General features: G+C 52.2%; 1 protein-coding gene across 2 annotated transcripts in view; it reads right to left on the bottom strand.

The window, feature by feature from the left end:
- Positions 1 to 5,743: 5,743 nt before the first annotated feature.
- LOC103680723 (interferon-induced GTP-binding protein Mx1) overlaps positions 5,744 to 16,421 on the bottom strand; it is a 30,490-nt gene continuing 19,812 nt past the window's right edge. For both annotated transcript variants that reach the window (XM_040621890.1, XM_040621891.1), the window contains 4 exons: positions 15,239 to 15,397; positions 12,857 to 12,933; positions 11,205 to 11,453; positions 5,744 to 6,418 (listed from right to left, as the gene is read on the bottom strand). In XM_040621890.1, the coding sequence (XP_040477824.1) occupies positions 6,188 to 6,418; positions 11,205 to 11,453; positions 12,857 to 12,933; positions 15,239 to 15,397 (716 nt within the window). In that variant the 3' untranslated portion in view covers positions 5,744 to 6,187. The remainder of the gene's footprint in view (positions 6,419 to 11,204; positions 11,454 to 12,856; positions 12,934 to 15,238; positions 15,398 to 16,421) is intronic.

A 16,421-nucleotide genomic window follows, 5' to 3' on the forward strand; every position in this document is an offset into this window, starting at 1 on the left:
TCTGTGCAGGCCACAGGCCTTTGCTCCCTGACCCCTCGTCTGAAAGGGGTGACCAGGCCCAGCTGGGTGCGGGCGCCCAGGGCCAACGTGGAGCAATGGGTTGGAGGCTGCCCCGTGGGGATCTTCCTCCCGAGCCGACTGCGGGGCCCACTTCTAGTGCTCCTGGGGCCGGGGACTTCTCCGCTGCTGGATGGCTGGAGTATAGAAAGGGAGAAAGCTGGGTGGGACCGTCAGGGGCAAGCTGCTGGGGTCGCTGCCGGGGAGGACTACCCCGGTCAGTCTGCCCACAAGGGTCTTTGCTGATCATTTCTTAGTGCCATCTTGCACTAGCAGCCCTGGGTGGTGGCTGGAAACAAAGGGACCAGCCCTTCATGGCGGAAGACAAGAACCTTTTCTCCTGCTTGCGTGGGCGAGAGTGTAGACCGAGCCCTCGGGACAAGGAAAGCCATTGCGAACACGTCCCCCCTGCGCAGGGCTGGGCTGGCGGCCGCCGCATGTCAGGTGGGGCGCCTGAGGGAGACCCAGCCTCACTCCCCACCCTCTTCCTTGGAGATCGTGGGGTGCCGTGCTCACCCTCTTGGGGCCTGCGAATCACGTGGAAATTGAGGTCACCCCAGGGAAATCAGGGATGTGTGATTGAAGACACACTGTTTCCGTGTCCGGTTTCTACTTACTACTACCTCAGTGCTCACCGAGTCTTGGCCCCTGTCTCCAAGTAGTGGCTGCACCTGCCTCTTTGGAACTATTGTCCTTGCCAAGTGCAAACAGTGGCCGACCTGAACTGCTCTGCAAAGTATTCCGTATGCCAGTGTGCTGACGTGCAGCCTGGGCTCGCAACAAAGAAGACAAGGGTGATTTGGCCTCCCCCAGGCCCCTTCCGGCCCTTCAGCCTTGCCCTGGAGGGAAGTGCCGTGGTCCCAACTGCCGCCTGTGGAGTATCCGTGCTCTTGCTGTGAGGACCGCTTTCCCGAGCCTCTGCCTCTACGCGCACCGGTTTCCCAGCGGGAAACGAACGATTCTGCGGCAGGGGGTGGGGTCCCCTTCCCGGGACTCGCGTGCTCCTGGAGGCAGCATCCCTGCGGGCCGTCCATACCCCCGGCACCGCGGGCGCCTGCTCCCCAAGCCAGAGTTAAAAAGCATTGTCCTGGCGAGGATGTGTTCCTTCCTTAGCTTCTTGTTCTGTGACCACTGTTTGTCTTCCTTTGTCTCTTCTTTTGTATCTTTTTTAAACTGTAAAATTCAATTGTGAAATATTGTACAAATAAATTATACTTTTTTTTCCAAATGTTTATTGAGTCTTTGGAGATCTGCATCTCCTTTTGGGCCAGTGACGCTGGATGGCTGCTGCATGACGGAGGCAGGGGCGGGCGAGGGGGCTGGGCCGAGGGCCGAGGGGAGGCAGGGGGCACGGGCAGGTGGGGTCTCACAGTTGGTCCCGTCGGCCCCCAGGGCTGGCCTGTGGGAGGTGACCCACGGTGACTCCTGCATGGGCATCACCCGTGGCTCCCGCGTCCCCCAGACTCAGACCCTGAGACCCAGCTCTCTACCAGACTTCTCTGCCCACTACCCCACACATCCTCAGGCCCAGCCTGTCCAAAAATGCATTCGGCATCTTGTCCCCTGACGCAGTCTTCCCGAAGTCCCTGTCGGTTCTCAGGGATAGAGCTACTCTTCAGCTCTCAGGAATGCCAGCCCCGAGGAGTTGGGGACCGAGAGCAAGACAGAAAGACTGCATGAATTTTTTCCCTGCCTGAGGACAAATCCATTCGGATCCTTTGCATTCTGCAAATCCCATGGGTCCTACGTACATGACAGGTGATTGTCTTCATTATATCAAGATGTGTTAAAATTATGGGAAAAGTTGTAATAAAAGGGTCAAGCATGCCTTTTTGTCAGGCAGAACGCCTAAATCCAGCTGAGTCTCATTCATGGTAATTACGTTCCATAAAACCAGCATGAACACTGAATTAGTGAATAGCGAATCATTGCTTCTAGGGGACAAACAGGGCCAGGGTCGGGTGCCTATGAGCCCCCGGTCTTTGTCAGCCAATCAGTTCATGACCTTGTTTTGTGGGTGTTTGTGTGTAAGGACCCCTCAGGGGATATACGTTGTGGATGCGTTACCCCTGAACTCAGGCTGACGGCACCGTCACCCCTGTAGGAGCTTAGCCCCACATGTGCTTTCCCTGTGAAGCCCAGTACCGCCTCGTGCTTCGGACAGCACCCCCACTACACTTGGGGCCATTTTAAACAGCGAGATCACCGGCGACAATACTAAATGCTGGGAATGTGGCACTAACTAGACCACGAAGGGACCCATTTATAGCGAGAGCCGAAACAAGAAGGCGGGTTTCACCTTGTCTGTCCTCAGCTGGGCACGTGCACATGGGGCAACTCACGTTTTTTGCCAGTATGCACACGTCCACCAAAGCACCGTGAGTGTTGAGTTTGAAATTGCAGATAAATTTTAGCAAGTAGGTGGATTCGCAAATAAAGGATCCGCGAATAACGGATCACAGGTCCTAGAATGTCCACGTGGGCAAGGCAGCTGACAATCTTCTCAGTTATATTTTCCATGCTGGAGTCGCCTTGTGAGTGGTTTTACTTGTGGATGAGGCTGATTTCACTTAGAAGAAGCCAGAATGCTGAAGCCAGGGAGATACTGATATTTTGTATCAAAATCTTTATAGAGGCACCTGAGTGGCTCAGTCGGTTGGGCATCTGCCTTTGGCTCAGGTCATGATCTAGGTGCCAGAATCTGCTTCTCCTTCTGTCCCCTTCCCCCACTCGTGCTCTCTCTCTCTTGCTCTCTGTCTCTGTCTCAAATAAATAAAACCTTTATAAACGATGTAAGTTAGTTTACTTAATATAAATAAACCCAAAATACTAATTAGAGGAAAGTGAAAACACCAGTATTGATAAAAGTGACTAATTTGTGCTGGTCATTACGCTGCCTCTTGCACGTGGCTCTGCGGATAAGTTCCCAGCCTTGAAACCTGTAGCCGCCTCGTTGTGCCTTCTGCTGAGCTGTTAATGGGGGACAGTCCTGCCTTGAACCCAGGCTCCAGGCCGGTTCCCAGCCCTTTCTGTCTGTTCTCCTAGGACTTACCTGATCCAGCTCTGATTTCAACCCAGGCCTCACCCTGAGCCTGGCTTTGCCTGGAGCTGCACACGCCCCTGGTTGGAGCCACACCCCACGGCCACCCCAGGGCCCCAGCCCTCTGCTGCTCTGGGCTCAGGGAGGGTGATGTATGATGCGACGCACGGCAGAACTCCTTCTCCCAGTAAACCCTGTGTTTTAAGAAAAGTGCCAGAGTGAAGTGACATCTAAAAATTCACTAATGTCCCAGCTGCCCCGTTTTTCACGAACGAACCCCATAAATGGTGTTTGCTAGAAGCTCGCTGTGACGACAGAGACTGAGCTTCCAACCAACTGAAATCCCGCAGACCACTTAGATCTTTCTTCCCCGGGAGGAAAAGAATAGCTCTGACAGAGGGAAAGCCGAGGTCTGCGTGCCTTTGCCGCCTTCGCCGCTCCCTGGTGGAGGCTTTGCCGCCTGGAGTCCTTCCCTCCGAAACAAAACCCAGCATCTGGGGGGTTTCCGGCTGCTGGTTGCTTTTGTCTTTGCTTTTGCTCGAGAAAGACAGTAATAAAAGAAAGGGATCTGAAGCTTCTCAGAAGACAGTCATGGATCCAGAAAGTTCTCTGAATGAATGCCCAATGTGTCCTAGGCCCACTCTCTCTCACAACATTTATTCAGCGCCTACAGCATGTGTCCTGGAAAACCAAGACTTCCTATCTCAGTCAGCTCGGTTCCATCTGGCCCCTCTCCTTGCTCTGCTCCAAACTCAGCCCCATCCTGTGGGGTCAGCTGAGACCCAGACCAGACTTACCCAAAGTGAGGGTTCATGAGAGGACATCGTAGATATTCTAGCATATTCTTCACAGAGAGATGGACCTTCCTATTACTGCTCTAGAGTGGGCGGAAGAATCTGGAGAGGCAGGCTCTGATCCCCGCAGCGTCCCTCATGGGTAGGGGGTAGGGATGGTAGATGGGAGAACAGGGAGGCCTGGCCGTCCTCTGAGCAAAGAAGTCACACCAAGTGGACTCCAGAGCTCTCTCTCCCTGGGAATGGCAACAGTACATGGGAGAAGGGACAGTACACTTCTCCCTTGTTGATGGCTGGTCAGGGCAAGCCTGGGGGATCCCTAGACACCTGTTGTTTGGGGCCAAAATGAAAGTGATTGCAAGCACCTCGTGAGTCCACAGCAGGTGTGCTCCCTGGGGAAATTCCATTCCCCAGAGCAGTACTCTCAGCTTTCTTCCTCCACCTTCTCTTTCAATCTCCGGGAAAATTTTAACCACAGCAAAAGACCGCTGAGCAACACTGACATCTCCCGGCTGCCTCTGGTCCCAGCAGAATCTTCCTGTGGGGGGCAGGGATGCCTGGTGCTGGAGATGTTACGCAGGCCTGCCGGGCTGGGCCCCACCAAAAAGCTGGCCTGCATCTATGTGCTAAAGGGGCACATGCCTCGTACCACTTGCCGTAGGAGCTCCTGCACCACCCACCTGCCTTCACTCTTGCAAAAGTCTGTGTGCATTGGTAATAATTGGTAATAACACCCCAGGGAAACCAGCCCCTGCGAGTGATCAGCCCTTAGGGGTGTAATTGGCATGAAAGGCATGAGGTGCCATCCCACGCTGGGAGCTGATTGGAACTGGTTGGATGCCCATCGTTCTCCCGGCATCCTCTTGTAAGCAAATTCTCAGATTGTGCCAAAGTGTGGGGGATCGTAGCATCCCCAGTGTCAGAAGGGACCTGGGAGACGGGGCTGGTTGGGAGAGGCGGTCATCTGGTTTGGCCTGAAGAATGCACAAGTCCTGGGGCAGCTACTCCCTTTCTGCACACCTGCTACAAAGTGCTCCCACCACCCACACTGGTTGTGTAGGATGTCTCCCCAGAGAACATTCGTTCCCAGCCCTCCTTCGGACGGCTCTCCTGTAGGCAGCTCGACCCCCCCTTACAAGACATGGAAGCAGATCCCTTTGCGCCCCCAAACCCCCCCCCCCGGCCACAGCCCATCATTCGGGGTTCCTGCGGCTGGGTGTCTGCACGTTCCCCAGCTCTGGCCAGACCAAGGAGAACAGTCGGAACTCTGCCAGGCTCCCCCAGGGCAATTCAATGTCAATACCCCGCCTTCTTCGCCTCCCAGATCTGCCTGCAAAACCCCGCCAGGCGCCCCCGTGACGGATTTGTACGTTTCAGCGCCGAGCTGGCCACTGGCGACGGGAAAGCTGGACGCCCGGCCAGGGCACGTGATAAACCACTGATGCTGTTTGCTCGTTTCTTTTTGTCTGTTTGTGAACTAATCGTCACAGCGTCTAGCTAATCAACACCCACCACCTCACATACTTACAGCTCTTCTTGTGATCAGAACTTTTAAGAGCTACTGTCTTAGCGACTCTCAAATGCACAATACAGTTTTGTCAACGTGTTTATCTTATAACTGGGAGCCTGGGCCTTGGACCCCCTTCGCCCACTCCTCCTGTTCCATTTGTATCCCGTATCTTTACCTTTAGTGCTCGTCTCCCCCCACCCCCCTCCGGCGTCGTGTGCACAGCCCTGTCCTTTGCTCGGCCGCGGAGGGCATTGTGAGTGCCCCACCGTCTGCCCCACTGGGGTCCCACCTGCTGTCATTTTCAGGCTTCTCCCCCAGAACATACGGCATCAGAGTCCCGGCTGGTAGAAACGAGTTTATTACAAATCAGTGAAACACAGCTTCTAAGAGCGCCCACACACGTAGCACTAATGCTCCCAAAACATCAGCGGCACGAAAGCACGTTGCACAAAGCAGGAACGAAGCCGTCTGCGATGCTTCACATGCACTGGTCCCCGGTAGGAGACAGAGGGCTTGGGAGGAACAATCCCAAGGGTGGGAAACCATTTTTCCTAACTGGGAAGGCGGCAGTGGCGGCCCTCCAGTCCAAATCCTGTTGTTCATCCTGACCTCCGTTCTCTCACTAGCTCCCTGACCGCTCAGGGACAAGCACGGATAATGACTGGAAACACTGGCCGCTAACTTCTGGAGGATCTGTGACATGGGTTCGGGGGGTGGAGGAGGGGAGAGTGTGGGTCCTGCTCCTGCAGATGTGCCCTGGAGACGGGGGCCCACAGGGAGCCGGCCTTAACCGGGGAACTTGGCCAGGCGGCGCCGGGCCTGGGTCAGCCGCGCCAGCCGCTCCTTCAGGAACTTCCTCTTGTCGCTGGTGTCGCTGCGTTCCTTGAGAAGCCAGTTGTAGGTGTCCTTGTCCTGCAGCAGCTGCAGCATGCCCTTCTGCAGCTTCTGGCCGAACACTTGCAGGATGAAGTACTGGATGATTAGGGGGATGTGGCTGGAGATGCGGTTGGTGGCCTCCTGGCAGGGAAGAAGAGGTCACGGAGGGTTGAGGGGCTGACTGCAGCCTGCGAGCGTCAGGAGAGGCCAGGCAGGTGCACGCCCCCACCTGGATCTCCAACCCAGCAGCGTCCTCTGGGCTGGAAGCAGCGAGGAACCCCGGTGCAGGGAGCGCCCCAGCCCTGACTCCGCCACCCAGCCGGGGACCCCTGACCACTCGCGTTCCTTCTGATCGGCGAGGGTAAAATGGGCTTGAGAAGGATAAATGGACAGACTGCGTACAAAAACTCCATCTTCAACTGATTAGCAACTCTGCTGAAAAGATTTTATGACTTTTTTTTTATCCACACTAAAATTGTTCGGTAGAAAAGAGGCTGGGCTATCAAAGCCACAGAAGGGCGCCCTCTGCCATCTCTGCGTGTCCAACGTCAGTTTCAACCCTCCTCCTCCCTCCCCAGGCCCCAGCTGTTAGTGGAAGCATCTTTCCCGAGACAGGCTGATCTCTCAGGAGGCTCATTCATCCCAGTCCCTCAGTAAGCTCTGCCACGTCTCTGTGCCTCCATGCCGTCCCCCAGAAAATAGGGAGACTATGAGCACCTGGCCTCATGGGATGGTTAAAAAGATTAAGCAAGCTGAAAGAGAAAAGCTGAAAAAGAAGCCAGGTGTGAGATAAGCGCTTGGTGAAGGCTGCCCGAGAGGCGGTGTGCCAGAGCTGGGACACTGTTCCATGCTCCAGGATGACAGCTAGCGAGGGACGTGGCCTGCCACCACAGGAGATGGAGGGAAGGGGACGAGAAACCAGCAGGGGATCCCACATATGGGCCGTGTTTGCCGGAAATGATCGCTTCAGTAACAGAAGAAATTTCTGAGTGCTGACAGCCAGCTGCCCTGGCCCTCTGCCTTGACCCTCCCTGGGGCCCACAGGGCCATTGTGCCACTCACTGACCTAGGGACACCTTCCCAGTTTCACAATGAGCGCACCAGGGAGAGGGACGGCCGCAGGGATGTCCACATCCTGACCACGGAACAGCACATGCCCTCACGCTGCAAAGGGAGTTGAGGATGCAGGGGGAATTAAGATCGTCAGCTGATGTTAAACTAGGGAGGGTATCCTGCATTATCTGGAGGACCCAGTGCAAAGGAGGGAGGCAGCCGGCGGATTCGGAGGGGGTGAGGTCCCAAAGGAGGTCCCCGATGCAGCATCCCTGGCTTTGAAGACGGAGGAGGGGCCGAGCACTGAGGACCACGGGCGGCCTCCAGAAGCTACAAGAAGCGAGGAGACAGATTTTCCCCTAGAACCTTAAGAACAATCACGGTCCCACTGAAACCTTGAGTTTAGCCAGGGAGGATCATACTTAATGGAGAAAAGTAGCATTCTCGTTAAAGTCAGACAAGACGAGGCTGCCCGTTGGCTCCCCTGTTGTTTCCAGTTGCACTAAAAGGACCAGAGGAGGAAGGTTCGGGGGTAAAACTGGAAAGGGAAGGGGGATGTCAAGCCATGGCTATTTGCAGCACTGTGAGTGTTCACTGGGAAAATGCACAAGAATGGGCTGCAGAAACCATACCTAACAACAAACAAGACAAAATGGGAGAAAAGACTGCTAGCAAGACGTACGGATAAACTTCCGAGTGTGCACAGTCTATGCAGAGAGAACACTGAAACACTTCTGAGGCTCCCCCAGAAGGAGATCTTCAAATGGAGAGACCCTTACGTTCCTGGACAGAAAAATCCCACGTCATAAAGATACAACTCTCCCTGGCAGACGGATAAATGAATATAATCCCAATAAGGATGCCAACAGCTCCCTTTTCTCATCAGGAATGGGATAAGCTAATTCTACAATTCACACTGAAACTGGAACAAACAAGAATGGGCAGAAAATTTCTGCCTAAAGAGAGGTGGGAGCACAAATAGCGCTCTGCCCACGTTCACAGCATCACCCGGAGTGGCCCAAAGCGGCACACAAGTGAAAGGTACACGCACAGAGGAGCGGGTAAACAAAATGCGGTCCGTCCATACGATGGACCATCAATCTACAATGAAGGGCGGTCTGGCACACATGACAGCAAAGATGAACCTTGAGGGGCCCCCGGGTGGCTCAGCCGGTGAAGCGTCTGCCTTTGGCTCAGGTCACGATCCCAGGGTCCTGGGATCAAATCCCGAGTCAGGCTCCCTGCTCAGTGGGGAATCTGCTTCTCCCTCTCCCTCTGCCTGCTGCTCCTCCTGCTTGTGCGCTCTCTCTCTCTGTGCCAAATAAATTAATAAACTCTTAAAAAAAAAAAAGATGAACCTTGAGGACATTATGCTAAGTAAAATAAGCCAGACATGAAAAGGCAGAGATTGCACGAGTCTACTTACACAAGCTACCTAGAATACGAAAATCCACAGAATTAGAAGGTAGAGTGGGGGCTCCAGGGGTGTCGGGAGGGGATGGGGACTCAGTGTTTCATGGGGACTGGGGCGGGACAGTCCTGGCGGTGGACGGTGGGGACGGCTGCATGACACTGGGAGAGTGCTTAACGCCGCTGACCTGGACACGAAGAGATGGTTAAGATGGTCAATGTTACGTGACGTGTATTTTACTGCACTATAGAAGAGAAGAAGGAAGAGATGGGCAGCATTGGGCAGGATACCAGCCGCACTAAACATTTAAGTCTCGTCTAAAAAGCTGCTAATGTAATCATGTCGCTACTGACATATAAAAAGCAAAGCAGCAGCAGAGAATTCAGGATCTGGAAAAAGACCCCAGGACACAGAGGAGGAGGGTGATGGATCATGGCCGAGTTCCGCAGCAGTAGGCCCGGGACGGGGACTTCAGTGACGGTTCTAGACAACCACCAGCCATCTAGAGCAAGCCTCGTTCTTTTTTTTTTTTTTTTTTTAAGATTTTATTTATTTATTTGACAGAGAGAGAGGCAGCGAGAGAGGGAACACCAGCAGGGGGAGTGGGAGAGGGAGAAGCTGACTCCCAGTGGAGCAGGGAGCCCGATGTGGGGCTCGATTCCAGGACCCTGGAATCACGCCCTGAGCCGAAGGCAGACGCTTCACGACTGCGCCCCCCAGGCGCCCCAAGAGCAAGCCTCATTCTTGACATCAAGTAATTCCAAATGGCTCACAGGTGTAAATATAAACATCAAAATAATACGATACTGATGAAAATATTGTAGACTTTTGTTTATAAATCTCAGAGACAAAGTCCAATGGTGTTAGTGGAGACATTGTAAGACAAAAAGCACAGAAGCCCCCACAAGAAAACAACTATTAAGTCCAATCCATAAATCCAGAAAGCTCCAGCATGGTCTAAAACCGCCATAAAGAAAGTCACAAGGCACATGACAAACTCCGGAGTGTCTGCACCACGAATCACCAGGATCTGAGACCCCGCCCTACAGAGAATTTCCGCTGGAGGGACAGTTTCCCGAACAGGAAACAGAAATAACTCTTATGCTGTGAAACCATGTCCCACCTCATTGTAATAGAGAAAATACAACAAGATCTCATGTTCCACCCGTCGTAATCTCAAAAAGCCAACAATTCAGTGGAGACCAAACTGCCAAGTGTGGGAGGAAACAGGCCATCTGTGGGGAGAATTTACCAATGTAATTGAGCGTACCCTCACCCAGGTGTGATACTTTCGTAGACCAGCGTGGCCCAGCTAAAGCGCTCAGTGATTCAATCAAACACTAACTTGGGTATTGCTGTGGAGGTATTTTGTAGCTGTGGTTAACATCTCCAGTCAGCTGACTCTGGGTAAGGGAGATTATCTAAAATCATGAGGGTGGGCCTCATCCAATCAGTTGAAGGCTTTAAGTGCCAAACAGAGATTTTTCTGAGGAAGAAGGAAGATTTCCCTTAGAGGATGTCAAGAAACCAGAGAAGGACCTCTTCTGGGGAGAAGGGCTGGCTCAGGATGGGGGGTGGGTGGGGACCCCTTTCAGCATCAACTCCTTCTCCTCTCGGGATTCTAGGTGTGTGTGCATTACCTCTTCTCCACGCCTCTGTGAGGCACATGGCCAGACCGGTGGTAGGCCTGACTGTGGGAGAAGCCAAGGTGCACACGCGCCTCCTGACTCGCCCTTCACAGGCCTGACTCACATGGGCACATGTCCCAGGGTCTGTGGGCAATGGAGTCTGACCCTCGGTGTAGGGGCTGCTCCTTCAAGCGTGGTCTCTGTCCAGTCATGCGGGCAACCCTTGGGATCCCATTAGAGATGCAGAATCCTGGCCCCACCTCAGACCTGCAATCCACATCTGTATTACAGCCAGATCCCAGGAGAGCTGTGTGCACGGTCAAGTTAGAGAAAAGCCTTCAAGGATCCAAAGAGTGACCTGATGGGGATATCTGGTAAACCAGAAATGATTATTTGCTTTGCCTGCCCAGATTCTGACCTATCTCAATGGCTCTGAGGTGTGCATCCTTCCCCAGCGTGAACAAGACTGATTTTCAGACCATTTGAAACGGACAGTAGCCATCGAAGCATGTGTCTCTGTGAGCGGCTTCTACTGGGCGCGTGGCCGTCACGTCCTGACGCTGAGCTAAGGGCCCTACCCACACTCATCTCACTGAAGAGTCACAAGAACTGTGAGGAGATCCCGCTTTATAGAGAAGAAAGCGGAGGCTCAGAGAGGTCAAGTAACTTGTCCAGGGCCACACAGCCTGTCTACACCAGAAGTGAGTGGCTCTGAGCCACAGCCCCTGCTTGCCTCTCTGAGGCTCACAGAGAGGCCTGGGGGTCACCACACAGAGACCGGGAGGCCAAAGGACACGAAATGAAAACCCCCTTTTGGAGACGGCTGCAGACTCACCTGACGGTAAGCCAGCAAATGCTCGAAGATTTCAGACAAGGAGATGTTTACTGAAGAAATTTCTTCGGCGATCATGCTGTCTTTTTTCTTGCTCTTCTTCTCCTCGTCCGACTCCTTCTCCCGGACCCTTTGCAGTGCGCGCTGGTACACCTGGTCCTGGCAGTAGACGATCTGCTCCATTTGGAAGTGAAGGCGGATGGACTTCTCAGCTTCTTTTTCTAGCTCAAATTTAATGTCTTCAATTTTGGACTACGGCGACACAGAGGCACAGCGAAGCTCGCTCAGAAACCAACCACGGGCTCGAGGAAGGAGGTCCTCGGCGGGGCCCACGGCTAACTGGCTCCCCTGAACCAAGACAGCACCCTGCCGTGGGGCACCGTTCTGCACCCCACGCCGGCTTGTCCAGGATGGGGCTCCCACCCTGGCCGGGGCTCGGAACCTCCCGGGAGCCCCCCCGAGCCTGGGAACCCGCACGGGCTCTGCGTGCGGCCCCATGTCTCAGCTTCTCTCGCTCTCTCTGGGGGGCTTTCCCATCTCATCAGGAGTGTACGCCCCACCAGAGAGCTCATGGGGGTAAAAGTGGAGTCAAACTTAAATTCCTTCCATTCCATACACTTCACGTCCCTACAGTTTGGAGAAACCAGCTGCCACCAGGCCAGGGAGTAGATCTCTCACAGAAAATATCTGGGCTCCCCAGAGCTCACACTCGGGGCCACCGAGGGTGACGCAAGTGCTAGGTGCACCCCAAACGTTTACTTCCGTGCTCATTCCAGAGCCCCAGGCAGCGTACGTAGCCCACCCCCAGCTCCCCAGCCTGCGCAAGGCCAAGCCAGTCTTCCCAGCGGTGCTGGGTGTTAGGGGAGCAATACGTGTGTCCCCCCAAATTCATATGTTGAAAGCTTAATGCCCAGTGTGATGGCATTGGGGGGGCTGGCCTTTAGGGGGTCAGGCCATGACAGTGAAGCCCTTACCGATGGGGTCAATGCCCTTGTAAGAAGAGACACCCGACTGCTTTCTTTCTCCTTGACTCTCTCCCTCTCTCCCTCCCTCTCTCTGTCTCTCTCTGTCTCGTGAGGATACAAAGAGAAAGCAGCCACCACAAGCTAGGAATTGGGCCCTCATCAGACGGGATCTGAGCACCTTGATCTGGGACCTCCAGCCTCCGGACCGGGAGCATTAATGACTACCACGAAAGCTGGCCAGGCCACGCTCTGTACCAGGGACCTGAGCTGAGCCTCGGGGGAGCCCCTGTTTCTAGAGCAGACGAGGCTCTCAACTGCGTGAAGTGGGGGATCTTACTTCCTCCTGACTCTTCACTCTTGGAAGATGCCATTTGCCCACGTGGCTTCCTCAATGAGTTTCAAGGTTAGGGCCATTTTCCTCAGAGGTGACAATGTTCCACACGAACTACGGGTCTCCTTCGTTCTCGTGGTTTTGAGGATTTTATTTCTATGTTCCATCTCACTCGCTCAGTCTGCCTTACTGCTTCTAACCAGACATCGCTGGTGATACCATTAGTAAAGTTAATTAATGAGCTTGACTGTTTGCTTCTCCAAATACCCAGGAAAGTCGAGATAGTCTTAATCCAAGAAATCTGTTTTTCAGCATCAGGCTGACATTTTTTTTTTTAAATAACATGTGGTCAGTTTTACCTTGGTAGTTCTGTAGAGGTTGAAAAATTCATCAAAATTTGCTTTGGAAATATCTGTGAAGGCAGCCTGGACCATATCTGAGGAAAAAACAAGATTCATTCATAATCGTAGGTTGCAAAAAAAAAAAAAAAAAGAGGATGAAATGTCCAGAAATGAAGTTTCCTCCCCTCCCTCCAGCCCCTTCTTCCCACTCAGGGACAGAGGCGTGCCTTTTTTGCTGAAGAGCTTTCTGTAAGAATTTTAAAGTCTAATCATCTCCTGGCATATTTCTTTGACTTTTAAAATTTTCATCCTGGGGCGTCTGGGTGGCAGTCGGTTCAGCCTCTGACTCTTGGTTTTGGCTCAGGTCATGACCTCAGGGTTGTGAGATCGAGCCCGGGGTCGGGGCTCCGTGCTCAGCAGGGAGTCTGCTTGAGATTCTCTCTCCCTCTGCCTCTCCCGCCCGTGCTCTCTCTCTCTCTCAGGTAAATGAAATCTTTAAAAAAATTTTTTTCATCCTAAGCAGAAATAGTTGCAAAGAATGTAATCTCTGGTAGGTTATAAATACATTAATATCTTATAGTAAGACACAGCACGCTCAAATGTATCGATGGGCCCTAAATGTCCAGGATATCCATTTGAAAACAAAATATGAACATGTCCTTATTCAATCAGAAAATTTACATTATTTCTTTTTATTTTTGAAACTCCTCCTATTTCTATCTGACTTCCTCACAGAATCTTATCCTAACATGATGGGCAGCATCTTAATGCTTGAAATTTTTTTTCTCAAGTAGGCTCCACACCCAGCGTGGGGCTCAACACTGGACTCGAACTCATGACCCTGAGATCAAGATCTGAGCCAGGACCAAGAGTCGGACGCTCAACCGACGGAGCCACCCAGGTGCCCTGAAAGTCTTTTATTGACTCCATATCACATCTTTCTGAAACAGAAGTAGGTAAGTATCTATACACATGGGTTTTAAAGTTTTTTTCTATGACTATAAGGCTCTAAGCACTACAAATTTTCTTTGGGAGTAAAGTAAGAGTGCAAAACGGCTCACCACGACACGATGACCAATTTTGATACAGAATTATTAAGACTAACGGTAAAACTGTATTTGAATAAAGATGTATTAGAAATACATCTCTTAAGGTGCTGTCCTGGGACTGTCCCCAAACTCTACGGGTTCATGGGTCCATGAAGGATTATTACTTCTTGCTGAAAGGAGACAGTTGAGGCGGGAGTGACAATATGGTGTCAGCCATCGTGGGGACAAAGAATGGAGATTCCGTGAGCGTCCTGGAAACCAGAGGGCATGGCAGTTACGGGAGAAGGGAGCAGAGGGCTGCGGCTCTCCTCCGAGGCTGCTGACCCCCTCCCACCTGCCGTGACACAGTCAGGCCACCTAGATTCACACAGCGCTCCAGAACGCTCAGCACGCTCACACAGTGAAGCTATTTAGCTGTCGACCTTCATCCTTACAGGTTTCAGATAAATGGAGTATTTTGGTCTGTCAAGGAATCACAGCTGTGGAGCCACCTGGAGGTGTGGACGGTAAGAAATACGTATCTCGTCCGTGCTCCCGGTTCCTGACACGGAGCTCCTAAATCCCTCAGAATCTCCTGGGTGACAGCAGCATCTCTTGTCCTAACGAGGGGATCCTTGGTGGGCCCTGGACAGCTTCAGGATAGGGGCCGGTCACCAGCAAGATAAAGCCTGGATGAGACGCCTGGAACTTTCAGCCTCATCTCCAACGCACTGTCTCACCTCGCCACCTCTGGGGAGGAGAGAGGGGCTGGAGACGGAGCTCATAATTGGTTATGTCTTCGTGAAAACTGATTACGCCTCCTTTAAATGCCCTAAATGATAGGGTTCGGAGAGCTTCCAGGTTGGTGAACACACCCACATGCCAAGAGGATGGAGCCCCCTCCCGCCAAACTCCACAAGACAAAAGCGCCTGCCCTCGGGACCCTCCCACACCTCCCCTATGTCTCTCTTTCATTCACATCCTTTAGAGTAAACTGGCAAAGGTAAGTACATCCTTCCAAATATACCAGTAGAGATAAGTAAAGTGTGTTCCTGAGTTCTGTGAGCTGTTCTAGCAAATTATAGACCCTGAGGAGGGGGCTGTGGCAACTCCAATTTCTAGCCTGTCCATCCGAAGCACGGTCTAAAGTGGGGGGCAGTCGTTGGGGGGTCGAACCCTTAAGCTGGAAGATGGGTGCTGACTCAGTGTCAGAACTTAATCGAAATGTTGAACACCCAGTTGGTGTCCAGAGAATCAGAGAATTAACTGGGTTCTTGGATGGTGGCAACCCCCCCAGGAGGAGAGCTATGGAGTTCAGCACTGGTTTGGGTTCAAGCCTTTCCCTGGCCTAAAAGCAAAAGCACAAACTCACCAGTAACCGTGTGCAGCATGTCGACAGCGGGCTCTTCTAACTCTTTGATTTGCTGTTTTATGATAATCTCGAACGTCTTGTAATTGACAAACCCTGGCAGCTCTCTGCCGCGATACCGATTTTCAAATTTCTCGATTTGTTTATATATAGCTTTGTAACCTAGAAAAGAAGAGTTCTGAGTTATTTTACAAAAATAACCTCGTGGGGGGCACCTGGGTGGCACAGCGGTTAAGCGTATGCCTTCGGCTCAGGGCGTGATCCTGGCGATCTGGGATCGAGCCCCACATCAGGCTCTTCTGCTATGAGCCTGCTTCTTCCTCTCCCACTCCCCCTGCTTGTGTTCCCTCTCTCGTTGGCTGTCTCTATCTCTGTCGAATAAATAAATAAAATCTTTAAAAAAAAAATAACCTCGTGGATCTTTTTAAACACAATACCATCCTGGACTTTCTGAAAACACAGAGAGGTAAGGGAAAAAAAAATCAAACCTGATTTGCCAATTGAAAAGAAATCCAGGGACTGCAATAAAAAAACAGATCTCAGGACCATTTTCCGTAAGTCCTCTCCAGATGGCTAGTGTGCAGCCAGGGTGTGGGGCCAGACGGCCGTGAACTGCACAAGCCAGGAGGAAGGAAGGGGAGGCAGGAATTTCCTCTTGGGGAAGAACTTCTATAGATGTTTACCAAAGAAACTATATCACCATCCAGAATCGTCGTCACATCATGTATCCATGTATCCACAGTAGCAGGAGCAGAATACATTCATAAATCAGACAAGGTAACAGAGTCACCAGGTACATAAGATCACTGTTCGCTACATGAAATACTTTGTTTTTTCTTTATACTTTCAGAATTCTTTTTATTCTCAACAAACCGGACTGTGGAGCGTGTCTCTGCTGGGGGACGTTCAGACGGATCTTTTCGAAGAACTAACCATGAACCGTGGTCTGGGTCTCCTCTTTTGGTCGGGAGATATTTACTCATAGGCATTTTTTTTTTAAATTGAGATATAATTCACACACGGTTACATTCACCCTAGTAAAGTGTAAGTTCAGTGATTTTTAGTATAGTAACGACATCGTGCAACCATCTCCCGATACGAACAACACTGTGCAACCAGCTAATTCTCAAACCCTCCTATCAGCCCAAGGAACCCTGTGCCCATGAGCACACACTCTCCATTCCCC

Source organism: Ursus maritimus, unplaced genomic scaffold, assembly GCF_017311325.1.
Source record: "Ursus maritimus isolate PB19 unplaced genomic scaffold, ASM1731132v1 scaffold_4, whole genome shotgun sequence".
Lineage (NCBI taxonomy): Eukaryota > Metazoa > Chordata > Mammalia > Carnivora > Ursidae > Ursus > Ursus maritimus.